Source organism: Monodelphis domestica, chromosome 4 (assembly GCF_027887165.1).
Source record: "Monodelphis domestica isolate mMonDom1 chromosome 4, mMonDom1.pri, whole genome shotgun sequence".
NCBI classification, from domain to species: Eukaryota; Metazoa; Chordata; class Mammalia; order Didelphimorphia; family Didelphidae; genus Monodelphis; species Monodelphis domestica.
The window spans coordinates 338,804,062-338,831,467 of NC_077230.1; the positions used below are offsets into that span (position 1 = coordinate 338,804,062).

Consider the following 27,406-nt stretch of genomic DNA (forward strand, 5'->3'; position numbering starts at 1 on the left):
GAAGCCCCAGAACAGTTATTTTAGTCATCATTTTCTTAGTTATAAACTTTTCATATTAAAAATAGTCACATGCAAAAAAGCTAATGGACCACAGTGCCTTGCAGCCATCAGCACCCCAGTTTTGTTTTGTTTTTCAAATATGTTCTTGTTAATTCTATCTATACAGTCTTGTATGCATTCAGTTATTCCTTTCCAGTCCTACTATTACTATTTCAGAAAAAATTAGTTACCTTTTATACAGTGTATTACCATAACCCCTAGTCAATATCTTTGCATTTAATCTCACCTTTTTTTATATGCCTTTCAGATTTATTATACCTTTGATATAAAGTGTGATTCATTCTACTGTTTAAAATACTTCAATAAGTCCCTATTGAATATTAAATAAAGTCCAGACTCCATTGCCTGGTATTTTAGACCCTCCATAATAATAATGATGACGATATTAATAGTTCTTTAAGTTTAATAGTTCTTTAATAATTTCATTAAGCTTTTGTATGTGCATTATCCAATGGGATCATAGATTTAGAGCTAGAAGGATCATAGAGTTCATTTAATCCATTTCCTCATTTTACAAATGAAAAACTAAAGCCCAGAAATGTTAATGTCTTGCTCAGAATTACATCTCTGAAACAACAAAGCTGGGACACAAATCCTGATTCCAAACTCAGTAGTCCTTCCATTGAATCTCTGATAATACTCTGGGTTCACATTTCTTTTATAACCTTCTTACACATTTCTTCCTCTCCCTTGATGATACAGCCAGACTCTATTAGGTATTTCTTATTTGTTTTTTTCATTGCCTATAACTTTTTCCATGTTGTAGGTGCTTTAGCCCCCTCATTGAAATCCCACCTATTTTTCAAGATCCAGCTCAGATACTATCTCCTCTATAAATTCTAAGCTAATTTTACTCAGTTGAAAAACAATATTTCTTCCTGAGGAAATTCATAGAACTTTGGCTCTCTCTGATCCTGAAAATTATATTCTTTCCTACACTAGTCTACAAGTTCCTTGAAGGCAAGTGTCTATTTTATTTGTCATTGTATCTTCCTTAGCATAATATTTTGTATATAATTTTGGTTCAGATCCACATTTATTAAATACTTTTTGTAAATCATTGTGCTAGGTCCTTGGAAACAAAGGTGAAGTATGACAGTGTTGAATCTCAAACTTAACATAAGTAAATGATATAGAAAAATGGAGACAGGTTGACATATGGTAACCCTGAGGTGTTGACTAGATTTTTGTTCTACCATTTAAACTACCTACTGCCAAAATTGATTCTAATTTGCTGACTAACCTTAACCTCAGTAACTCTGCTATGGGATATCTTTTCAGCTCTTCAGAACAATAAAAATGTTCCTATTCTCTACAATGTGTAACTTTTTGATAGCTTTCAGCACCAGGAAAAATGAGAATAAATGACCAGGCAATCAGTGACCAATATTTTATAGCATTTCATTTGTTCCATAAAACTAGAAAGAAATGAAAATGATCTTTCTGGAAGCATCTTCAGAATTTTACTTCTAATTTGGCAAATTGTACTCCACAAAGATATCTTGATGGTTATAGAATGTTAATATCTGATTATCTTCAAGTACTGACTCCTTACTCTAAAAATTTCCTTACATAGGCCTGACCTCCCCTTAATGTGGCTAAAGATAGGATAAATGCTGAGTATCAAGCCAGTCTCTTCCTATAACTATAGTGTCCTTCTGCACATTTTCACTAATATTTTATAAAAGGTTTATATTCAAATCTTGTGTTAAAAATTGATTTCTCTAAAGATTTTTGACCAATGTTGAATCTATAAAAAATTGAATGCAAAGAAATAAGCTTAAATTAAAATTGATCAATGCAGTATAAGAAGGGGGAATTGTTTGGGGTATTATCTTTGCAACATGAGACAATATATGTATTTTTTAAACTTCAGTTGCAGGCAGTTGGAAAAATCAGAAGTCTTAAAGGTATACTAAGTAGTGGGGCAAATAGCTATCTACTAGATCAAATGACAATGGCAGGCTTTTAGTGGGCTTAGAGACAAGGCAAATGGTAAGGCCCACTTCAATCCAAAAGCAGAACCAGGAAAACTATATGTTAGAACTATACTAGCCTAAATGGAAAGAATGAGAGAGAGAGAGAGAGAGAGAGAGAGAGAGAGAGAACGAGAACTCTTCATAGCCATAATGGCTTATCTTATCCCCAGAGAAGAGTTGACAGAATGCACACACATAAGAAACTATGGTTAAGGAATTTTGCGTAAATTGTCATGGTGAATATGTTTGCTAACTTTGCTGAAATACCATTTCTTTTTCTTTTTTTTTCTTTCTTATTGTGATATATGGTTTACTGGGTAAAGGAGAGGGAGGAACATATCTTGAAATAATTGTGACATAAAAATAAAACATCAATAAAATTTAAGTTATATTTTTTATATGTAGGAATATGCATCTATGTATTTATATAGCAATATCTTTTTTGCGAAATAACTGCACATTATTTGGGCAAACATCCCAAGGACATAAAAGCTCCCCCCCCCCCCCTAAAAAAGGACTGCAATATTTGCCAAAATATTCATAACATGTTTTGTAATAAAGAATTGAAAACAAAGTTAGGTGCCCATTGTTTGGAAAATGGTTGAACAAAGTATTGTCCTGTGAATGGATTGAAATATTGTTGTGCATCAAGAAATTTTGAAAATGCAAGCAGCAAAATATAGGAAGAGAAATTCCACTTAAAATAACTGTAGACAATATAAAATACTTAGCAGTCTCCCAACCAAGACAAACCCAGGACTATATGAATACTTTTCACACAAAGTCAGATCTAAACAATTGGAAAAGCACTAATTGTTCACAGGTACCTGAAGCAATATAATAAAAATGATAAATCTAAATTAGTTTACATATTCAGGGGCATGTCCAAATTCCAGATATGTTTTATAGAACTAGAAAAAAATAACAGAATTCATTTGGAAGAATAAAAGATCTGGGTATGTCAAGAATATAAAAGGAATTAATGAAAAAGAAAAAGAAAATTTGAAGGGCACATGATAAGTATCAATGCCAGCTGCTATAATAATTTTTTTTGTAAATAAGCTAAGAACTTTTAAAAATCTATATGAATGTCAAATATCATCATCATCATCATCATTATAGGCTTCCTCCAAAATAGAATTATCTTTTGAAAGGGGGAAAAAACACAAATCTGCTTTATATTATCACTTTATTATTTTATTTCTTTAAATGTCTTTCTTCTAAATTAACAAATAATTAGGTTTCAATGTAATAGCCAATCTGTTTTCTAGGACTGTATTTGCAGAGTTTCCTACATAATTTAACTTGTGTCAAACAAGCACATGTTTTGTTATGTGGTAAACAAACCAGAAAATTCAGGCCTCCATCATAAAGGAATGCTAAAATACTAAATTTCAACAGACATTCAAGAAATCAAGTCTCTATAAGGTGCCTATGTGCCAGACATTGTGCTAGGTTCTGAAATACGAAAAAAACTAAATAAAATAATCCTTGATTTGAAGAACTTTATGTTCTTTAGAAATAAAGTATATATATATATATATATATATATGTATATATATATATATATATATATACACATACACATATATATGTATATAAAAATGTATAAAATAAGTAGTCTAAGATTAGAGGGGTAGGGTAGAAAAGGCACTAGCAGACAAAAGGTCAGAAAAAGCTTTGTGTAGAAGAAGGGATTTGAGCCGATATGACAAAAGGGGAGGGGGGGTGTTCAGTATTGGAGGCCTATGAGAAAATCAGCATTTAGATTCAGTACAGTGGTATCTTGATACACAAGCACCTTAAGTCATGAGCAATTTGAGATAGGAGCAGTCATGATTGGGATTATTTGCTTTAAGTCACAAGTGGATATTTGAATCATGAGCTTCCTCCACCCTCAATTAGATAGCCTGCCGAGCTTTCTGTTTCACAAGTTACACACTCATTTACTTCAGTGTTTATCTGGCCATATGAGCCTCTGTATTGAATTGCTTTTGCTTTCATCTGTATTTTTGTCTTTATTATCAGTTTTTTGGGCAGATTTCTTAATTTTTAACCATGGTTCCTGATAACGGAGGAATTGAAGGAGTTACAGCAGCAACAGCAACATACAGAGGTTTTGCAGGAAATTCGTGAGGAGCCTGAAGTGGAAGAAGTAATCAGTACAAGAAAGGTTAAAGAAATGTTGAGGATTTGGGAAAAAAATTTAAAAGTTTATTGAAAAGACACACCCTGAAAAAGTTGCAACAGGTCATGTGTTGGACCTTGTAACGACACTTGTTATTGAAACGTTCTGAAAGGGAGGAAAGTATGGCAAAACAGCCAAAATTCAATGAAGAAAATGATGATAAGTAAAGTAAAAAAAACAGCAATTAAGTTTAGCAGTAAAGTTATATATCATAAGTAATGTATAAGGTCAATTTTGCATTTAAATGTAGCATTAAGATTAACATTAGCATTAAATGTAACATAACAGAGTAAGTTATGTTAGGCGATAGCTCGTGAAATGAAAACCTTCTCTGCCAGCATCTTCACCTGACCTTAAAGGTAAATAACATTTCATAAGCAAGTTTATTTATTTACATTCTTTCTTATTATCTATAAATATACTTATTTGTTATTTATAAAGTACATTTTTTGTATTTTAAAGCATATAAAAAATGTATGTGTTTTTTTGGGACCAGAATGGATTAATTGCATTTCCATTCATTTAAAAGGGGAAATTTGATTTGACACTCGAGCAAATTGAGTTACAAGATTGACCATGGAACTAATTAAATTCCTGAGTCAAGGTATCACTGTATTGGTGAACCTCTGAAAAGATACAACCATTCTAGAAAGCAATTTGGAATTGTACAGAAAAAATTATTAAATAGTGTATGTCTTTTGACCTGGCTCTACTAGATCTGTACCTAAAGAAATGAAAGAAAGTGGAAAGGGTCCTTTTGTATATCAGTATATTTATAGCAGCAGCTCTGTTATGATGGAAATAACCTGGAAACTAAGAGGATAGTCATCATTTGAGAAATGACTGAGTAAGTTGTGACATATGAGGTGATGGAGTATTGTTATGCTGAGAGAACAGATGATTTAAAAAAGACATGGAAAGACTCTTATGAAGTAATCAGAGAAAATGAGGAGAACCAGAAGAGCATTTTATACTGATACATCAATATTATTAAAAAAGGGAGGCAACTAGGTGGGTCAGTTTATGGAGAGGAGGAGCCAAGAGGACCTGGGTTCAAATTTGATCTCAGACACTTCTTAGCTGTGTGACCCAGGGCAAGTCACTTAACCCCAGTTGCTTAGCCCTTAGCACTCTTCTACCTTGGAACTGATACTTAGTATGGATTCTTAGAAGGAAAGAGTTTTTTAAACATCAATAACATTACAAAAATGAGCAATTTTGAAGACTTTTATAAACTGACGAAGAAAGAAATTGGCAGTAGAATCATTTATATGTTAACAATACTGTAAAACATTCAGTTTTGAAAACTATGACTAATATAATGGCCATTCATGATTCCAGAGGACTACTGATGAAGTATACTATCCATTACATACAGGTGATTTAGAATTGTAAGAAGATTAAGAGTTTGACTAAAATATATAAGAATTCTAAAATAATATGGTGGTCGCCGATTTAAAATATTATAGCTCAAGTTAAAATTACTTTTAATAGCTTTTATTTACAAAGGGGTGGAAATAGTGAAAGTAGAAAAATACAAAATAAGGTAGAGAAGATGTCTACCTTATCATACTAAATATTGCTCCAGTGTTCAGCTCATCCCGGCAGGGCTTGTTAGCCCTTGACCAGAGGACCTGGAGTTCTACCCACAAGAAGAGAAGACCTCTCTGAAACTAATCTCTCTCTAGACACAAGGAAAGGAAGTCCAGCTACTTACTCACCCCAAGAAACAGTCCAAGAACCGAGGTCCCAAGTCTAAGCCAAGATCCAAGTCCAGAGTCACCTCCGAGAGGCAGACTACCAGCTGAAGACGACTCTCTAGCCGAAGATCAAGACTTTTATAGTCCTTTTTGTCCCCTCTTCACAGAGGTCAATCACAGCTTCCAAATTGCTTAGCACTGCCCAGGGGATGGGGGGTGGGGGGTGGGGAATAATATCTGTTGGATTCAAACCTCTCATCCTCTGAAAGTTTAAACTCTTATCAAAAGGATTCACAAGTTCTTGACTGAGTTTCTGAAGGTGTGAACTCTTTAAGTAAGTGACTTATGAATTCTCTTAATTTATTGACTAACAAAGTATTAAGTTGGGGTGTTTCAAGTTTTTGGTTGATTAAATTAAAAGTTGCTGATTGATAGACAAAGAAAGTTTGATTCAAACTCCACAGAGTTTAGAATAAGACCACATACATTTTGTATATGTGACAGTTAGGTGGCATAATGATAGAGTACCAGACCTTAAGTCAGGAATACTCATCTTCCCAAGTTCAAATTTGACCTTAGACACTAGCTGTGTGACCCTAGGCAAGTCACTTAACTCTGTTTGTCTCTGTTTCCTCATCTATAAAATGATCTGGAGAAAAAAATAGCAAACCACTCCAGGATCTTTGCAAAGAAAATTTCAAATGGAGTTAAGAAGAGTCAGTCACAATTGAATAAGAACAACAACAAAATATTTCTTATATAACTATTGAGGAAATTTATTTTGCCCAATTATGCATATTTATTACAAGAAATTTGTTTTCTCCATTGGGTTGGAAAGTAGGAGAGAGATAAAATAGATTTCTGTTCAATTTGGGGGGAAATAATAGGATGATACCACAAATACTAACTATTATATGTACTTTCAGATAAGGTCATTACATTGGTTTTAATTTACTGTTTTACCTTGTTGTAAGAGCCCTCTCATGAAGTACTAGTAATCTGTAATTATGTAATATAAAAGGAAAACACATCATTAAAATTGAAAATGACCCCCAAAAAAGGAAACTTGGGAGCCGAAGAGGAAGTATATTCCAGGTCTGAGAGACAGACTATGTAAAAGGATAGAGACATAAGATGGAGCATCTTGTCTGAGGAACAGCGAGGAGTCCCATCTGACTAGACTGAAATTCATCCTGTTCATTTATTACCCTTTTACATTGGTGCAGTAGGTCACTAACTACTGTCATATTTCAGTTCTGGGAACACTGAAAATGGAATGGAATGAAACTTCAAAGCATGATCTGTTATTTGTAATTCTTTAAAATTTTGACATTTATCTCACTAATATAGTTGAGATGCAGAATCCTGTCTTAAAGTATCTAATAAACATTGATTTATTGCCAACATTTACTTAGAAGTTATGTTTACCTATTCGTACACAATTAACTATGCTAAACACTGTTAAATTATATTAAATAATCAACAAACATTTATTAAGTGCTTACTGTAGAAAGTATTGCTGAGCACTGGAGATACCCAGATAGAAGTAAGCAGTCTCAGAGAAAGCAGTAAAAGAGACTGGGAGTTGAGGGAGGAAGTTAGTGTTTGGGAAGTCACAAAGATGGTGGAATAGTTGGCATGAGGAAGAGTCAGCAAGCATGTCTAAGCACTCACTATATGTCAAGCATTATAATGAGGATAGAGGTACAAAAAAAGGATAAAAGTTCCTGCTTTCTAAGAACTTGATTTCTAATGGGTGAGTCAAGCATGAATATATGTAGGGGCATATAAGATATATACAAAATTGGTATAAAGGAGTCTTACAGGGGAAAGCAATAGCAGCTGGTTAGGATTAGGAAGAAAGTGAGATTTGAGCTGAGTCTTGGGAAACCAGAGAAACTAAGAGGCAGAAGGTAAAGAAGAAGAGTACACCTAGCATGGGAGATAGCCAGGGCAAAGGCACAGAGGTATAGATTGTTGTTTTATATATATATATATATATATATATATATATATATATATACATATATATATATATATATATATATAATGTGTATTTTATATATTATATATATATATAATATTTATATAACAATTACATATAATTGATGTTTTGTAGGATATAATCTGTCTCTTCTTTTAGCACTTCATTTCCGTGTTCTGATATTCTAGGCAATTTTCTTGTATTATTTTTTGCATTTTGGTGTTTATTTGTCAAGTTATTATAGAATTATAAGGAATACTAGTATAGCATGATCTTATAGTTTGTGAAGGGTAATAAAGTGTGAGAAGGCTGGATGGAAAGGTCAAAAAGAGCCAGGTTGTGATGATAAGCTATGATAAGCTAGCATTTCTGTAGTATGGAAAACTTTATTCTTGATCTTGGAGGTAATAGGGAACCACTAGAGTTTATTGATTGTGGGAGATGTGTGGGAGATGTGTGACAATCACACACTTCAGAAAATTCTCTTTGACAACTGAGTGTTGTAAGATGGATTAGAGTGGGGAGAGACTAGTTATAATGAATCAGTCATTTATTAAATACCTACTGTGCTAAGTCCTGGTTATAAAGTTATTATAATCTTGATGAGAAATGACAAATGCTTGAGCTAGAATTGTGGTCTTATTAGGAGACAGAAGAGAATGTAAGATTTCCTAATGGATTGATGTAGGGATAGTGCCAGAGAAGATTTGAAGAGGACACTAAGATTGTAAGCATGAGTCACTGAAAGAATGTTTATAACCTGAATTGTAATGGGAAACCTGAGGGAAGGATAATAAATAGTGTTTGGAATATACCGAATTTAGATGTGCTGAGATGCCTTTGGAACAGTTGGTGTTGTGGAACCAGATGTGGTCCAGGAAGCATGTAAAGAGGTTATCCTGGAAAAGGAGAAGGGACATGTCTTCATGGAGACAGGAAAGAAAGAAATGGAACTAGAGGATGTTTGAACAGTGTAAGACAAAGGAGGGAAGTAGAGAGAGTTCTTGGGGATACAAGGAAGTAAGAGATAGAGTGACTTAGTGGCTTTGATCAAGGGAGGGTATATCATGAGAGACTTGAAAAGAGATAAGAAGTTTTGGAACAATTGCTCTGGAGAATGGTGAATTGGTTAATGAGTAGAGAGTGATTGGCTTGCTCAGTGAGGGCCTAGTTGAGATTAGGTAACAAATTTTGAGGAAGGTAATACAAAGTCACAGAGATAGAAGATGGGGTATCGTGTATGAAAGCTTTTTTCATTGTTGTTTTACAGGATACAGTCTGTGGAATCTTTGGCTTGGCACTTTATTTCTGTGTTCTGATGCTCTGGGCTTAAAAAGAAAAAGAGCCAGAAGGAATGATTTACAAGACAATAATAAGATAGAAATTTTTTAGAAGAAGTTACTTAAAGTACATACTTTAGAAACTAATGAAAAAGAGGATTTTACTTGACTACTTACCTGAGAAGAAATAATGAACTATTAAGTTAAGAAATACTACAGAACTGGGGAAAAGGGAAATAGGTAGAGTTGGGGACCTGAAAATGAAAGGAGAGCAGTTGGGTATTGGCTTGCCTTAAAGAAGATTAATCTAACCTCAAGAGTGGTATAATTACTGTTGTAATTTATGTTTCTTATGATTAGTCATTTAAAGCAACTTGAAGTTAGTTTTTCAATTAGCTAAAGTTTTGGGAAGCCTTAAGGATTCTGTCTTAGCCTTTGATCTCATCCTACTCATTTGCTCTTCCTTTTCTTCTCTTTTCATCAATCTCAGAATAACTTTTTTCCATATTGTGGTTCAAAATTTCCTACTCATGTTGGTCACTCTCTTATTTTTTTGATTGCTATGAAACTAAGTTGTCTGCCACTCATCGCATTGATTATAACCAGCACCATTAAATGATTAGATTTCTCTTCCTGGCAAACCAGATTTATAAAGTATTTGAGAGTTCCTTTCAGATAGAATGCTTTCTATAAATATAATATTTTATTGTACCACTAGAATGTGTGGGTTCATGCTCTAAACAATACCAGAAACCTATTTTTATGCATAGCTCAAGGTGCTATAAATTCCTAACTGTTTTCATATATTTTATTTTTGTGCTCTTCATCTTCAATTACAGAGCTTTCACTCAAGTGTTTACCTTTGGCCCAACGTTCCGAGCTGAGAATTCTCAAAGCCGAAGACACCTGGCAGAGTTTTATATGGTAGAAGCAGAAATGTCTTTTGTTGAGAGTCTTCAAGACCTTATGCAGGTAGGAACTAGAATCATGTTTTCTCCTCCCTTCCATCCTTCCTCCATCCATCCCTTTTTTCTTTCCTTCTTTCCTTTCTTCCTTCCTTTTTTTCCTTAAAACTTTTACCTTCTGTCTTAGAATAGATATAAGTATTGGTTCAAAGTAGAAGAATGATAAGGGTTAGGCAATTGGGGTTAAGTGACTTGCCCAGGGTCACACAGCTAGTAAGTATTTGAGGCCACATTTGAACCCTCCTATCTCCAAGCCAAGCTGTGTCTTATATATTTTCAAAGTTTTGTAAGTCTTTGATATTAAACTGTGTTTGTAGTTGACTTTACCTCAAACTATTCAGTGGAATTAACAGAATTTTGCTAGTTAGAGAGAATGAAAATAGTCATGGGAATCTAATGAAATTTTCACAAGATTTGGCTTCTAATGAAAATTCAATGACTGATCTCATTGGAATAGTCACCCACTTCATCAGTACAAATCAGCCCATCCACATCCCCTCATCCTGCATTATTCTTGACCATGCTTTTCCTTAAATCTTCCATATTTGTCATTTAATGAACTAGAGGCTTTCATCTGTATCTTTACATATCTTGTGGAAGCAAATACATTTCTTTAACTATCCTTGTTGTCATTCACCCTTGCTACATGAATGATCTAATTTATTTTATAAAACTATATGTCTTTGATATTTCATTTTATATCACCTCTTTCTCAGAAGCTCGATTAAGTTTACTGAAACCTACTTCTACCAACTATGAATCTTTTTGTCATCATTTAGATTACTTTAAATTTTGATTATTCTGATATTGTGGTGTTCCATAATTCCCACCCATTTAGCAACACCAGGAGAATATTAATACAAATACAATATGGAGGAGACATGTATAGATAAAAGTTTTTCTGAAAAAAATTTAGAGGTTTTAGTACACATTAAGCTCGTGCTATACCAACTAGAAAATTAATCATTCAGCTAGCATTTATTAAGCACCTACTGTGCCCTTGGCATAATGCCTCTTACTGAGGACACACATACGACAAATGAAACAATCCCTGTTCCCAGGGGACTTTTGTAAAGAAAATAAAAACAGGTAGTTTGGGAGAGAGGATATGAGCAGTTGGGTGAATAAGGAAAGGTTTTATCTAAAAAGTAGTGTTTGTATGACCTTTTAAAGGTCAGAGAGGGCTTTGGTGTATCATAGGTGAAGAGAGAGTATATATCTAACAAAAGGGATGCCACTGCAAAGGCAGAGATAGAAGATGGAGTGTCATGTGTAAACTCTAGAGAGAAAGCCAGGTTTATTGAATTGTAGAGTGCAGGAGAGAGAGTATATAAAATGAGGGAACTGCTGAGACCACCCAGGTGATGTAGGGTAGATGGAAAAGAGAAGAGGACCCAGGACAGAGCCCAAGAGGACTGAATCGAAGATCCAGCAAAGGAGACTTAAGAAAGTGCAGTCAGATACATAGAAGAACCATGAGAGAGTAATGTCCTGAAAGCCCAGAGAAAAGAGAGTATCAAGTAATAGAAGGCGATCATGAGTGTCAAAAAATGCAGAGCTTATGAAGAATGAGGATTAGGAAAAGACCATTGGATCTGGCAATTTGGCAACTTTGTGGAGAGAGCCATTTCAGTTGAATGATTAGGTTGCAAGCCAGATTATAAGGATGGGATAAGAAGAGAGTGAGAAAAGAGAAAGTAAAGGCAGATTATGTGTGTGTGTGTGTGTGTGTGTGTGTGTGTGTGTGTGTGTGTGTGTGTTTAATGTAATAGGACCTTCCTCTCTTTCAAAAAAAAATTCATAAATTGTGTATAAAATATATGATGGGCTACAATCCTTTTTCATCTATTTACTAGCCAATAATCATATCTTCATCAATGGATTATGTTGCAAACTAACTCCTTTTGGGTCACCTACCATTTTCATTCTTCTGAAGTAATAGTAGTCCATGATTTGTAGTCATTACATCAGTTTGATAATTTAAAGAAATGTTTATCAAGCTTTTTCTATATGTAAATTCCCATATTTAACATTAATGAAACACCTAAAAACATTTATATGTGACACCAAAACCAAAGTGTTCATGTTTTAAAAATTCCTTGAGGACAGAGGCTATGTTGTTATTTATCTTTTTTTTTCATTAGATAATAGGAAGGTCCTATTACATTAAATACACACACACACACACACACACACACACACATATATATATAATCTGCCTTTACTTTCTCTTTTCTCACTCTCTTCTTATCCCATCCTTATAATCTGGCTTGCAACCTAATTGCCAAACTATAAGAGAGAAAGGACTAAGTTTCAGCAGCAAATTGGAAAATTCATTCCCTGGTCTGATTGTACTTTCACTTTCAGAGATAGGGGGAGCCAGGATGATAGCCAACCTGAGGCACTTGAATCAGAATATTGCACATAGGAGTCCTGCATCTTAACATATAGTAAGTGCCACAACCTCGATTCTCACACTAGGTTCAAGTCCTTTTGTATTGGCATAGAAGTTCAACAATCCTCCCTGGATTGGGTTTGATCCATTTTGACCTTGTGCTACTTGGCACTTTTTTGTTCCCTTTTCCTAGAGTCAGACATAATCATTAAACAAAGTCCCATAACATTTTATCAATAAATGGCAGGTTTCTATAGTCAAAAGCTTTTGAGTATGCATATTACTAGGGCTAATAGATACTATAAACTTAAACTGTAAACTTTATCCTTCAAGTAAAAAAAAACATTAATACTGATCTCATGTACTTCAAGTATCACCAATGTTAGGAAAAAAGAAAGAAAAAAACTCAAATATCCTATTACAAACATAAAGAGAAAAAAATAATTAAAAAACATAAATCAAATATCCTATTGCAAACATAAAGAAAAAAATAATGAAAAAAGTCATAATTTCACAGTTCACATTCCATGTGAGAATGTGTTAGCTGAGCAGAGGCACAATACAAAAGGTGCTCCCTCAAAAATGAAATGTATATCACTCTTAACTTGGCCAGGATCCACAGTGTGAGTGTACATAATTTTTTCACCAGGTAAAAATCTTTTAAAAACAGGAGTACAGCAGCTAATACAGATTCTAAGAAGTACCAAAATCCCCCAAATTATAAGAGCCCATTTAAAGATAACTGCAAACAAGCCCGTTCCTTGCAGTCATGAGAGGTTCCACCAGCTATCATTAGAATTCACATGAGTCTCTATAGCTACTTGCTGTGTGTCATTAAAAAGTTTCTGAAGCTCATGGATATTTGTCACAAGGTATCCAGACCTATTTACATAAGAACAATGTGAAGATTTGATTTAGCTACCTCCTGATTGTAACAATGGAGATACTTGGTTTAACAGAATCAGGAATGTCTTGTGAACTTTACATTGCTCCACCCTACTTAGTCTAACAAGGTCAGGAATGTCTGCACCCATATTTAAGGATTAAGTATCTAGGAGGATGGCCTTTGATAGACATGTGCAGAAACAGCTGACAGACCCCTGGGCTGTCCTAAGTCAAGTTAAGTTACCATTGGTACAGATAAGACACAGGAAAGTGACGTTAAAACCGTCTATATAGGGCACGTCACTTCCTCTTTTTGGTCGCTTTCCCCAGAGAGGGGGATCTGGCTGGGGACTTCCTGTGAGCAGGCTTGGGCACCAGTTCGATCCTGGAACTAGAGCCTGGAGGAGCTCCCTCAGACAGATTTCTTGAGATGATCACGTGGTGAGTGATAAGACTGATTTCCCTTTTCTTTGGCTCTCAGGGAAGACCCCCTTGGCCAAGGCCTTTAACTCCTTCCTGGCACAACCTGAGCCAGAGAAGTTTTAATTAACTCTTTCCCTCTCTTTCTCTTTCTTAAATTCTTTCCTCTATATTAATTAAAATCACCATAATTTCCAGTTGACTTGGGTATTTTATTATTTGGGATATCCCATGGTGACCAATAATTAAATATAGTTTAGGTCACTACGCTAAAGTTATCGTTACAACAACAAGACTGATTAATAAATGCACAAGCACCTCCTGATGCAGCAGTGAGCATATCGAGGGCTAGTCAATTTTGTAAGACTGTTTTTGCTAAGAAGTCAATATCCTCCTGCAGATGAGAGATGGCTTTAGTGGTCTGAGAGATGGCTTGAGCTATATCTTGAGCCAATCTTTCAACATCAGCTGAGATAGTCCTAACAGAGTCTATCACTGCCATCATTCCAAAATTTGGCAAGAGAGCCCAGAAAAACCTCTGTCCTGCTGATGAAGAGGCTACTGAATTTGGTCGTGACCTCTTTGGTCTAGAATGCCACCCTGAGCCCAGAACTTTGGCTGTTGATTTGTCTATCCAGCCAGTATTGTGATCATGCACAGATACAGGTGGAATAACATAGGCCAGACCACAAGTACCATACCATCCTGGTGGCAGTGTAGAATAAGCTGAGGAGTTACAAACATAGAACTGTCCAGGAGTGACCAAACTCCATGGGAAATCCTCCCTCATACGGGATGAGATTGTTATATCCATAAAAGGCATGTATTTAACTGTCCCATCCATTTCATTTTTAAGCTGCACTCTAGCAAAGATAAAAGTGGAGGTAGGGAATGCAATAGTGTGCTTGCACTGCGCCTTGTTTCCCATGTACTTACTACTACTCAATGGACCTTTACCTTTTCTTACACACAAGTCAAAGGTGGGTGTATAATCACTCATAGGCAATGGTGCACCTAGATATCTGAAAATTACTTCTGAAGACCCACTAAAATCAACTGAGATTTCTAGCTCATCAAATTTTTCAAAAGTCACTGATACAGGTCGTAACCATTTCAATAGGGTCCACTCAGCATCATTAATGTGACAATTAACAAAAGCAAAAGGAACAAAAAGCCATTTAGACAACATGTTATCTCCTTGTGTTGCAAACTGTGGTAATGTCTCATTACTGTGGACTGGAATTGTTGCCCATGACAAAACAACTCGGATGGATCTGGTAACAGACCCAGCACCGGAGAGACCGATGATATTTCCTTGGAAAAGAGTTTTTCCAACTTGTCTATGGACTTTTATAATGGTATTATGACCAGTCCAGTCATAGGGGGAGGGTACAAATAAAAACAGTGTAACAGGACATATAGCTATTAGCCAAAATGCAGTAATTGAGGGTGACATAGTAACATGAAATCGATAGAGTAGGTTGATATGTAAATACAAAACCAAAATCAAATCTTAAAACAATTAGGATATACAATAAATGTGCCAAGATACAATCAGTCAACATCAACAGAAGGTGCCCATTTTACATGGGAGCAATGTATCCAGGAGTCCTTTTCTCCAATTTTAATAGCTGTAGGAGTGGATAACAGTACTTCCTTGACCCACTACCCTCGAAGTGTTAACATTCTAAAGGGGGAGGAGAAAAGTTTCCCTATAAAGTGTTTCACCTCATCATGCCATTTAATTGAGGTGTTTCTGAGTTTTACCCAGTGGTGAATGTTATATGCACATTTTGTTTGTAGATAGCCATAACTTTAACAATTTATATGCCCATGCTTTTTCCTGTCTTCTTATAAGCACAAGTAAAGGAAAAAAGGCCAGTCAGTCTTTATTGACCACTTATCATGTTCCATGTACTATGCAGAGTACATTATTAGAAGAGGTCATGATAAGTTAGACTCTTCTGTTTCTTTAATAAAGATTGCAATACGACTTCCGGGTAATCATGGCTGTAATCTAGACGCCACACGCTTCCTCTCCCCGGCACCGAACGAAATAGACTACATCAAAGGAGCATAAAAATCACCTTTGGAGGAACAGAAGGACACCCCAGTACTCCCCAGTACCCCACAGAGGCAAAGGTACGTGGGGTTTGAACATTTCCACACTATAATAAGGAGGAAAAGCTTGCACAAAAACGTGAACTGAGCCGCCCTTCCCCCCCCCACCTCCCCCACCAAACCATAGTGAACTACCGGAGCGCTCACTGGGACAGCAAGTGAGTGGGGAACATCTCTGTCTGGGAGGGGCACTCCAGGGTCCTTGGGATCTGGGGACTGCCAGGAAAAAACGTCTCAGGGAGGTTTCATGGGAGAATCCGGCGCTGAGCATAGGGGGGGGTCCTTGGAGCTGTACTCGGGGCGGTTGCGCTGAGCATCTGGGCGGAGCTAAACACCAGGGGCGGACCACGCGCTGATTATCTGGGCGGAGCTGATCACCTGGGCTGTTGCGCTGAGAACAGGGGCTTGCGCTCTAAGAAACCTCGGAGGCTGGAAAGAACTAGTCTGAGGCAACCTAAATTCATAGAAAACCCGCCCATATCACCCAGATCCCAGACCAAAAAGGAAAGGGGAATAAAACCACCAAAGGGATGGCTCACATGGCCCAAAATCAAGCCTCCAGGAAGAAAGGGAAAAAGGTGACTATTGAAAGCTTTTATGGTGGAAGTACCCAAGGGAAAGAAGAGAATGAGGAGGAAATCCAAAAAAAATCAGAACATGCCTCCCAAAATGGAATCTATCAATAAGCTCTGGAAGATCTCAAACTGGAACTTATCCAAAAGATGGAAACCTGGAAAGAAAAATGGGAGAAAGAGAACAGCAGTCTGACAGATAAGACTACTCAATTGGAAAAAGAGCTCGAAGCATCCAATAGAAGGGCAGACAAAGCTGAAAAGCAAAACCAGTCCCTAACGACCAGAATTAAGCAACTCAAAGAAAGTGAGATCATAAAACAGCAAGAATCAATAAAGCAAACCCAAAAAGTTAATGAATTAAAGAAAACATAAAATATCTCACTGAGAAGGTCACAGATTTGGAAAACAGAGGGAGAAGAGACAACCTCCGAATTATCGGTCTCCCAGAAAAACCAGAGATAAACAATAAACTCGATGTTATTCTACAGGAGATTATAAAAGAAAATTACCCCCACGTTCTGGAGCAAGGGGGCAAAATAGAAATAGAAAGGGTTCATAGAACACCTTCTATACTAAATCCCTAAAAGACAACCCCTAGGAATGTAATTGCAAAGGAGAAAATCCTACAAGAAGCCAAGAAGAGGAGCTTCAGATATAAGGAGGCTCCCATAAGGATCACACACGACTTAGCGGCTAACACACTAAGAGACCGCAAAGCATGGAACATGATATTTAGAAAGGCAAGAGAGCTGGATCTCCCACCAAGAATCAACTACCCAGCAAAACTGACTATATACTTCCAGGGGAAAGTATGGGCATTCAACAAAATAGATTTCCAAGCATTTGCTAAGAAAAGATTGCAATACTCTTGAGCCTTAGGACAATGATTTTCAAACTTTAGCAATACTCACTTTTTTGCCAAAACAAACCAAAAAAGCATTATCATACACTTCACAGAGTAATCAACACAAGTAGAATTGAGAATTTCTCATGATTCTTATAACATAAACAAAAAACATAACCATATAAAAATCATGTTCCATAATATGTCTAATATAAAATCCTTGTTATTTTTAATATTTGAAATTTATAAAAATAATAACCATAATATCTTAACATGATGGATAGACTTGGCTTTTGTCTCAAAATTTCTTAAAAAATAATATCATTAATGAAATTGCTATTTGTAATTCTTTTTTGGTCATTTATCAATTAAATATTTTTTATAATTAATCATAACTATTCCACAAAATAAGTTTACAAAGAATATTAAAATTTATATCATTTGGATAATAACTATCATTTAATATAGAATTTGCAAATCATTTTATATATATTTGGAAAGTGCTATTATTATCCCCATTTTATAATTGAGGTAACTGAGACAGAAGTTAAGGAACCTTCCCAGGATCACACAGCTAGTAAGTACCGGAGACTGTGTTGTGTGTGAAGTAATTATTTACAGAGCTTAGACCATGCACCATGGTGGTAGGACAGAAGAGCCACAAAGTCATGTGGCATGCCAGAAGGCTGGACTCCTGGGTTCCCCATCAGAGTGGTTGTCCCAGTGGCAAAGCCAGCGTGATGTGACCAAGGAAGTGGAGCTAAGAGCGTTTTTAAGCTAGCAGGGGAAAATGAGTTGGGGCTCTGTCTTAGCTTTCATACCTGCCACAAGGCTGGTGTTTTTCTCTCAGAGCTGCTTCCTTATCTGACCATGCCATCTCTGGGGATTTGAGGCTTGGCCTGAGTCAGCAAAATGAAGAATCAGATCTAGAAAAGTTTTTACTCTCTAATGATCTATCTCTCCCAATTTTTTCTAATGCTCATAAATCTAGTGATGAGCCTCCAGATCAATTTCTGTTTGTAACAATTGGAAGTAAAGTTTTCCTGACTCCAGGTTCAGAACTGTATCCACTAGGCTGCCAAAGTATATCACCGATATGAAAAATATTTTTTAAAATATTAGTTTCCATTACTCCAGTGAAGGTTTCTCTTGAAACTAGACAAATATTTATTGATTGGAAGTTTTAACAGTTATATATATTTTTAAAATTCAGATAAATTTTCATTTAATTGTAGAAAATTTCAAGTGGTTACCTGTAATCTTTCCTATTTAATTTTTTTTTTAAGTTGAAGAATTTTAGGGCTCTATTATATAGTATTACATTGCATAAACATGTAGATAACTAAATGTAGAGAATCAGGAGGACTAAATGTCAAATCCTCCTGCATAAAATGCATCCTCTTTTTTCAATGAAAACATGTCAAATCAGAATCAGCAAAAGCAAGACAAACACAATAAAAATTTTCCCAAATGACCAGCAAATGAATTGATTGTGAGTTGACTGGTTCAAATCCATCCTCAGACATTTAATAATCATATGACCTTAGTTAAGGCTTTTGTTTGCCTCAGTTTCCTCATCTATAATATAGTCATATAGTGCTATTGCACTTACTTCCCAAGTTGTTGTGAGGATAAAAATTAGATAATATTTGTAATGTGCTTTGCAAACCCTAAAGCACTCTATAAATGCTAGCTATTTTGTATGTTCAGTTCCAAGTGCTACGTTTTACAAGGGATCTTGACAAATGAATGGGTCCAGAGAAGGAGTATGCAAGATCTTGAAATTTTGTCTTATGAGGAATGGTTGAAGAAACTGGGGTTGTTTAGTCTAATGAATAGAAAAGTTATAGTTTATTTATAACTGCAAGAATGTTATCAATCATTCAACCTGCATTTATTAAGTTCCTGCTACATTCCAAACACTTTCATGTTGGGGCTACAGATACAAAGAATGAAACAACCCCTATTATGCTATTTGACCCTGGGCAAGTCACTTAACCACCATTGCCTAACCCTTACAACTCTTCTATCTTAGAATCAATACTTGATTCTAAGATGGAAGGTAATGGTTTTTTAAAAAAGAAAGAAAGGAAGGGAGGGGGAAATGGCATGGGAACCAGTCATTACTTTTTAAAAATTGTTACATTAAAATTACCAGATCTCTTCCTCCCTCCCTTGCCCTTACTAGAATCATTTGACCCAAAAAACTCTACATATTGATTTATTAATAATTAATCATTTGTATAGTTATATTTGTCAATAATTATTAATGCATTGATTACATACATATCCATTTAGTGATTTAAAATTTTATTATTATATATTTATATAGATAAAACTATTTCTTGCTTATTTCTATTTATCAGTTTTTTCTCTGGGGATAGATATAAACAAGATATTCTTTCAACACCATTTCATTGGATGTATACCCTGCTTTCTTGGTTCTGTTCATTTCGCTTTGCATAATTTTATGTAGGTCTTTCCATGTTTTTTTTTTTAAGTTAACCTGCTTATCATTTCTTACCGTGAAGTAGTACTCTATCACAATCACAACACTACTTGTTTAGCCATTCTCCAATAAATGGGCATCTCCTCAATTTCCAATTCTTTGTCACCATAAGGAGGACTGCTATAAATATTTTAGAGCATTTGAGTTCTTTCCCTTTTTCACTGATCACCTTAATAAACAAATATAATAGTAGTATTGCTGCTTCAAAGACATACACATTCTATAATTCTTTGGACATAATTCCAAATTGTTCTCCAAAATGCTTGGATAATTTGGTGATAGATCTAGAGGAAATGAATATCAAAGAAGAAGATGATAGGAAGAAGGCTTGAAGTGAGAGGAGGTACATTTAGTATGTAAGAGGATGATCAAGGATAGAGGTTGTTTAGGGAAGGATTATCTACATAGAGGTGATCATTATATTCTTTTTTATATAGACATGCTAGAATATACAAGATAGAATTCTGTTAAGAGGTTTAGGATTCTCTCTAGTCTTGCTTTATCTGATCAATCCAAAAGTACTTCGTACTACTCCTTAATCTAGAAAACCTCTTCTTATTAGGCTGTGGGCTTTACTATCCCTATATACCCTGCTCATTACCTCTGCTATTCCCTATATTTGCTCTTTTTCCTTCTTGAAATGATCTCTCTTTATCCATCCAAATCTTACAAATCTTTTAGGACCCATCACAAGCCCATTGAAGAATATCAGAGTTAGAAGGGACCCAAAAGCCATCTAGTCTAGCCTATAACTTAATACATATTCTGTCTACTATATACCCAAACAAGTATTCAGTGAGCTTTTACTTGAAGATAGCTAGTGAGGGAAAACCTACTGCCTTATTAGGAAGCATTTCCTTACATCAAGGCTTGCTGTAACTTTGACCTATTTCGCATAGTTCTTCCATCTAGGGCTACACTAAACAAGTCTTTGTTTGAAGCAATATCATTCTACTTGACAGGTCCTTCAAATATTTGAAAATAACTATAACTTTTCCCTTAAGTCTTCTCTATTCTAGTAAGAATCTAAATTCCTTTAACTAACCTTTAAAGGGCATTATCTTAAGGTCCTTCACCCATCTGTGATTTTCTTCTTTTCATAATATTCTTCCTCAATTATGGCACCTAGAAGTAAACACTGTTCTTCTAATATCATCTCAACATATTGGTGTACAGTGGAACTATCTCCTTATCATGAATACTGTACATTGCCTCAAAAATTCACAGAATCCTGGAATTTGACAATTAGAAGGGAACTCCAGAACTCTCCAGGCTGAGCCATACACAAAGAAATCTTCATTACAACTGATAAATGATATTGTAAAGGTTTAGAATTATGTCTGACACATAGTAGGCACTTATTAAATGCTTATTTTTTAATTTAATTTTCCCCCAATTATGTGTAAAAACTGTTTCTAACATTTTTCAAAGAATATTGAGTCTCAAATTCATTCCCTCCTTCCCTCTCTTCTCCCCAATTCCCCATTCCCCCATTGAGATGGTAAATAATCACATGTAGATTTCACATGTATCCTTTTGTGGAAGGAAATTCAAATAGAAAAAAAAATTAAGAAAGTGAAAAAAGTTTGCTTTGGACTGGATTCAGATTCAGCTCCTTTTCTCTGGAAGTAGATAGCATTTTTTATCATTAATTTTGGATCACTGGGACAGTTTTTGAATCATTATATTACTGAGAATACCTGTTTTCACAATTGTTCATTGTAAAGTATTCTGTCACTGTAAAGTTTTCTACTGGTTCTTCTTATTTCACTCTGCTTCAGTTCAGGATTTCCAGGTTTTTCTGAGCTCTTCTTGCTTGTCATTTCTTACAGCACAACAGTATCCATTATAATCGTACACTATAACTTACTCAGCTATTCCCCAATTGAGGGGTATTCCCTCACTTTCCAAATTTTGCCCTCCCAAAAAAGAGCTGCTTTAAATATTTTTATACAAAGAGGTCCTTCCCCCTTTTTTACCTCTTTGAGTCATAAACCTAGTAATTGTTTTGCTGGGTCAAAGGGTATGGACTGTTTTATAGTACTTTGAGCATAAGCCAAGTGCTCTCCTGAATGATTAAATCAGTTCACAACCCCACCAATAATGCATTTGTGTACCAGCTGTGGGTGGTACCTCAGACTTGTTTTAATTTGTATTTCTCTACACAATAGTGATTTAACACATTTTTGCATGACTATAGAGAGCTGTAATTACTTTGTCTGAAAACTGTTCATTCATTTCTTTTGACCATTGTCATTTGGGGAATGATTTGTATTCTTATATTCAACTCATTTCTCTATGTATTTGAGAAATGAGATCTTTATTAGAGAAACTTGTAAAAAAAATTTTGCACCATTATGATTACTGTGTATTATTTTCCATCCTAGGTACCCATTTAGTTTCTGACTTCTACCTCCTCCATTTTGCCTTCTTTTCTATAAGCCCCACATCCTTCTCTTATGCCTTCCCCCCCCCCCCACTTTCTTATAGAGTAAGATAACTTTCTATACTCAAGTTTTTTGGTATGTTTTTCTCTCATTGAGCCAATTCACATGCTTTCTTCCCTACCTCCCCATCTTTCCTTCCAATGTGAAGTCTCTTCATGACTCTTTTATGTGCAGTAATTTGCCCCATTCTATTTTTCCCTTCCTCCTCCTCCCAATGCATTCTTCTTTCTCGTGTCTTAATTGAATTTAAATTTTTATATTATCCCATCATAGTCAACTCATACTCTCACCCTCTTTTGTCTGTGTATACTCTTGTGTGAGGTAAAAATTGATGACTCACTAAAAGAAATAAAATCAGAGTGAGAAGGTAGGAGTAAAAATAAGCAGTTGTTTATTCCTCTTCATGAAAAAGAGCACTTCTATAATGGGCTGAGAAGTGCCTCTTTTTACTGCTACCTTCTGACACTGATTTGTTTATTTGAGTGAGTCATCAATTTTTATCTCACAATGATGGGGGCTCATCCAGGATTCCTGGATTAGTAGAGAGATCCTCAACACCCTCCCTTGATTGGCAGGGTGTCCCACCAGTCATTCTGGTGTGTACCCCACCACTGCTGCTGCCGCAGCGCCCCCCCCCCCCCAGGGAAGGGATAATCAAGGAAGTCCCTGCCAGCTTTTAAGCCCAAAGGGATAAAAAGGTGAGAGTAAAAAGCAGAGAAGGCCCAGATAGGGAGGATAGAGAGCTACAACAAGAACTTGGATTTGTGTGCTTAAATCCCAAACCTGTTGAGATTTTTGCAGTTGAAACACTTTGACTAGCCTACAGGATGGCTTTGGCTGGTGAGGCTAAAGTTTGGGTGGAACCTAGGGTCTGATTCACATGGTATCTCAGAGGAGATACAGTGAAAGATCTGATGAGTCTGAGAGTGAGTGAATCAGGGAATTTAGTTTGCAAACCTCAGGATTGAGCAGCCTAATGCCTATCTGTGGGGATTTGACAGGGTTCTAGACACCTTGATTTTGATTACAGATAAAGATCTGGGAGTGGGCCAGGGAAATCCAAAGAGTCTCAAAAGGGCCTGTCTCCCCTTCTGCAGATCTGGGAGACTGGGTTGGAGCAGACTCAGAACCTGAAGTAAAGTTGTTTAACTTTTTCATGTTTGTTTTTTGTAAGTCCAGTGCTACAGGCCTAGTTTATTATGTTTTAAGCTCGTTTGTCTCTCTCCCCCTACATTTCTGAATATTGGGAGATGTTTAGAGGGCAAAAGAGACCAGTAGCTTCCTTGTCCAAGATCTTGGATGCAGTGACCAGAGGGTGACCTACTTGCATCCAAGCTATGGCTGCCACTGCCACCTTGGTGGAGGAGAGCAGAAAGTGGTCCTGAAGTTAATAGGAAAAAGAAGGGGACTCTCTGGCTAGGGAACTGGGTCCTGATAAAGACAAATGGATTAACCCCAATTTGAGAGTTGCCCTTCCAGGATCTCTTAGCAGCAGACAGCTGTGAGGACAGCTAAAAAAGGATGGACTTGCTTCACCCAAGTGAAGGGGCCAGCAACTCCACTTGTCTCCTGGACAGCTGAGGATTTGGAGAGACTGGCCCTGAAGGTGACATTGAGAAGAACACTGGCAATGAGATCAAACTGATTGTATTTGGACTGGGAATTTGTGGATTTTTATTTGTGTTGTTCTTTATATTGTCTTGAGTTGTATATATTTTATGTTGTACCTAGAAGGGGAAACAGGCAACTGAGAATAATACATCTCTGAAAAAAAAAAAAGAACTGTGTGAGAGAATTGAGAGAATCCTATTCTCAGAATGAGCATTTAGCTCACAAAGGCTAATTTGTTAACTTTTGTAGATTGAATACTCTGGGACAAGCTTAAAAGAGACTGATGAAAGAGAAAGAGGGAGCAATGAACAGCAATTGGTGGTATATGCTAGTGTTCCTCCTCTCCTTGTGACTGAACCCCAGGGTTGCAACCCAGTCCTGTATATTGTCAATAGGACAAGGGTCTTGCACCCAGAACCAGTAAAGGGATACCTGTAATCTCTTTCTGAGTAGTTATATGACCTCCCCTACCATCTGTGGCTGAGAGCTCCTGAAGCCTTGGCTACTTGGTTTCCTGTTTTCTTTTGGGGACCTGTCCTGGTACATTGTGCTCTAACTCTACCCTCATCCACTAGATCCCTCATGCTGAACTTTGGGAATGTTAAAAATTGTAAATGCCAAACTCTTTAAAGGTTTTGGCCAAACTGTAAAGGATAATTTTTAGTGTTTTTGACTTAAAATCAAAAATAAGTGGTCGCCATGGGAAATTCCCAAATATGAAAATACCCAAGTCATCTGGGATTTGTGGAGATTTTAAATTAATATAAATGAAGGAATTAAGGGAAGGAGAGAGAGAGAGAATAGCCAAGCAGTAGAAAGGGCCTAGGCCAAAATATCCTAGGCCTGAGCCTAAGGGAGAACAAGTCAGTCTTTATCACTCACCACAAGATCGTCTCCAAGCAAGCTCGAGTCCTCATTTCAACTCCGAACTCCCACTACCAAACTCCAACTACATTTTTTTTTCAAATTCAATAAGCCCCTTCCTTTTAAAGAAATTTTCTCTTATGTCACTTCCCCTAAATTTTCACATCTACCAATCACAGTAGACATTTTTTCCCAGGACTGCCCATTCTTAGTTCTCATCTTCTTTTGTTCTCACCATCTCTGGTTAGATAAAATCTACTGAGTACTTCACACCTCTTTTTATTAAGCTTGCCTTTTGTAAGTTGCTTGACCTTTTAGTGATTAATTTAACCTTTATGGGTACTTAGCACCTTTTTGTATTAGATCTAAAAATAGACCTAGCTTAAGGTTCTGGCTTTACTATAAAACATGAGTTAGGGACTTTTCATTGTTCAATCAGGAGTTTGCAACTTTATCTTCCCCTAAGGCACTATCTGAGTAGGGTGGAGTAATTTTAAAAGTTCCCAATACATTCCTGATCATGTACTTTCTGTTGTTAAAAATGGGGAATAGTTTAATCAAATCTTCTAAGGTACAGTCTGAGTAGTTTTTAAGATTCACACCTTCTAAGTTGTTTTGGGCTAAAAAGTTACTTTAATTTGTCTTTTCATGGGTTATGCTGCTCCAGAATTCATCTTAAGGTGTTATATTACTGCTTTTAGGAGGGTGATTTGGTAGAAATCAAATGGGTCCCTTAACCTTCTCTGCCATCTTGGCTCTGATTAAATGATTATTTTTTTCCTTCCCTTCCTCCTCATCTTCCCCACAGTTAGGTGGCAGAGGTCTGGGCCTGGCAGCAAGAAGACCTAAGTTCAAATATACCTTCACACACTTACTAGTGTGACTCTGGACAAGTCACTTATTCTCTATCTTCTTCAGTTTCCTCAACTATAAAATGAAGATCATAATAGCAACTATTTCACAGGATTGTTGTGAAGATCAAATGAGATGACATCTTTGAAAGTAATTAACAAAGTGCCTGGCATAAAACAGGTGATTAATAAAAGCTTATTCTCTTTTCTTCACCCTCTCATAGACCTCCAAGGAACAGAAATCCACAACCTCTCTAAGGCAACCCATTCTATTTTTTAAAAGCTTGAATTTTTAAAGCATTTTTCATGAGTATCCTAGATTTTTATTTTTGCAATATTCACCCCATTGTTCCTACTTCTGTCCTTAGGGAACAAGCAGAATAAGTCTAATCCCTCCCCTACACAATCAGCCCTTCAGATAATGAGGACTGCTGTCTTGTTCCCCAAAGTCTTCTTTTCTACAGACTAAACATTTCTAGTTCCTTCAGCCAATCTTCATATTACAGACTCAAGGCCTTTTTTAAGCCAGAGCACCCAGAACTGAACATTGTGCTCCTGATGAGATCTGGCAAAGGTAGAATACAATAGGGCTATCCTATCACTTATGTTTCTAAAATCTGTCCCTTTTAACACATACCTTCAATTGCATTAGGTGTTTTTGACTGCCACATTAAGCCTTGCCTTGTGCAGTTCACTTAAACACCTTGATCTTTTTCAGAAGTATTGTTTTTCCCCCAAAATCTTCCCCTTTTTCTAACTTTCCTATTACTGTCAAGGGCAATTTTATCTTCCCTACCACTCAGGTTAACAATCTAGGTATCCTTAAGCTCTTATTCCCCAGGCACATAGCCACTGCTGCCAAGTCCTATCAATTCTGCTTCCATAATGTTTCTTTTATATACCTTCTCCTGTCTTCTGACACTGCCACCACTCTGGAGCAAACACATCATCTCATGGCAAGACTATTTTGTGATTGTTGTAATCATCAATTTCATTTTATTTTTGGCAGAGTTTTAAGAACTTTTTTATTGAGACATCTTGTCTTTGCTTCCTACTGATAAGTACAAACTAAACCCATCAAAGTACATTCTCAGAATACAATTAAACAACTGTACTTAATGCCATGATTGTGACTGAAAATAGGCATCATTTTCCTCTCATGTTATTTATCATTTATCCACAGAAAAGTTTATACAGGTGTTAGTGATGTATGTGTTAAACCCTTTCCCACTATTCTTCTGGAAAATATGGATAGATATGAGCTACATGAGAATGCATTTAGTGGGATTTGGAACCAACTGAATGGGCAAAACCAAAGAGAAGACAATAATGGTTCTCTTCCATCTTGGAATATTTTTATTTAAGTCCCCCAAGCACCTGTACCTACCCCTATGCTCTTTATTCTTTTATCAATGACTTCAAAGGCAGTTTTGTTAGATAGAAATCTGACCTCAGAACCAGGATGTCTCACCTCTCACACTTACTTTCTGTTGACAATTGGCTAATCACTTAAATATCTAAGTATTCTAAGTAAGTTAATTTAAAAAAAAAAAAAGCCTTACCTGTCTTACAATCAATACTGAGTATTGGTTCCAAAGCTGAAGAGAGGTAAGAGCTACACAATAGGGGCTAAGTGACTTGCCCAGGGTTGTACAGCTAGGAAGTATCTGAGGTCATATTTGAACCCGGGACCTTCTGTCTCTAGGCCTGGCTCTGGATCCACTGAGC

The 27,406-nt window shown here is 36.1% G+C and overlaps 1 protein-coding gene across 1 annotated transcript in view; it reads left to right on the plus strand.

Moving 5' to 3' along the window:
- The window catches only part of NARS2 (asparaginyl-tRNA synthetase 2, mitochondrial), a 175,825-nt gene that overhangs the window by 89,072 nt on the left and 59,347 nt on the right, over positions 1-27,406 (plus strand). The window contains exon 7 of the mRNA XM_001377502.3: positions 10,031-10,163. Coding sequence (XP_001377539.1) covers positions 10,031-10,163 — 133 coding nt within the window. The remainder of the gene's footprint in view (positions 1-10,030; positions 10,164-27,406) is intronic.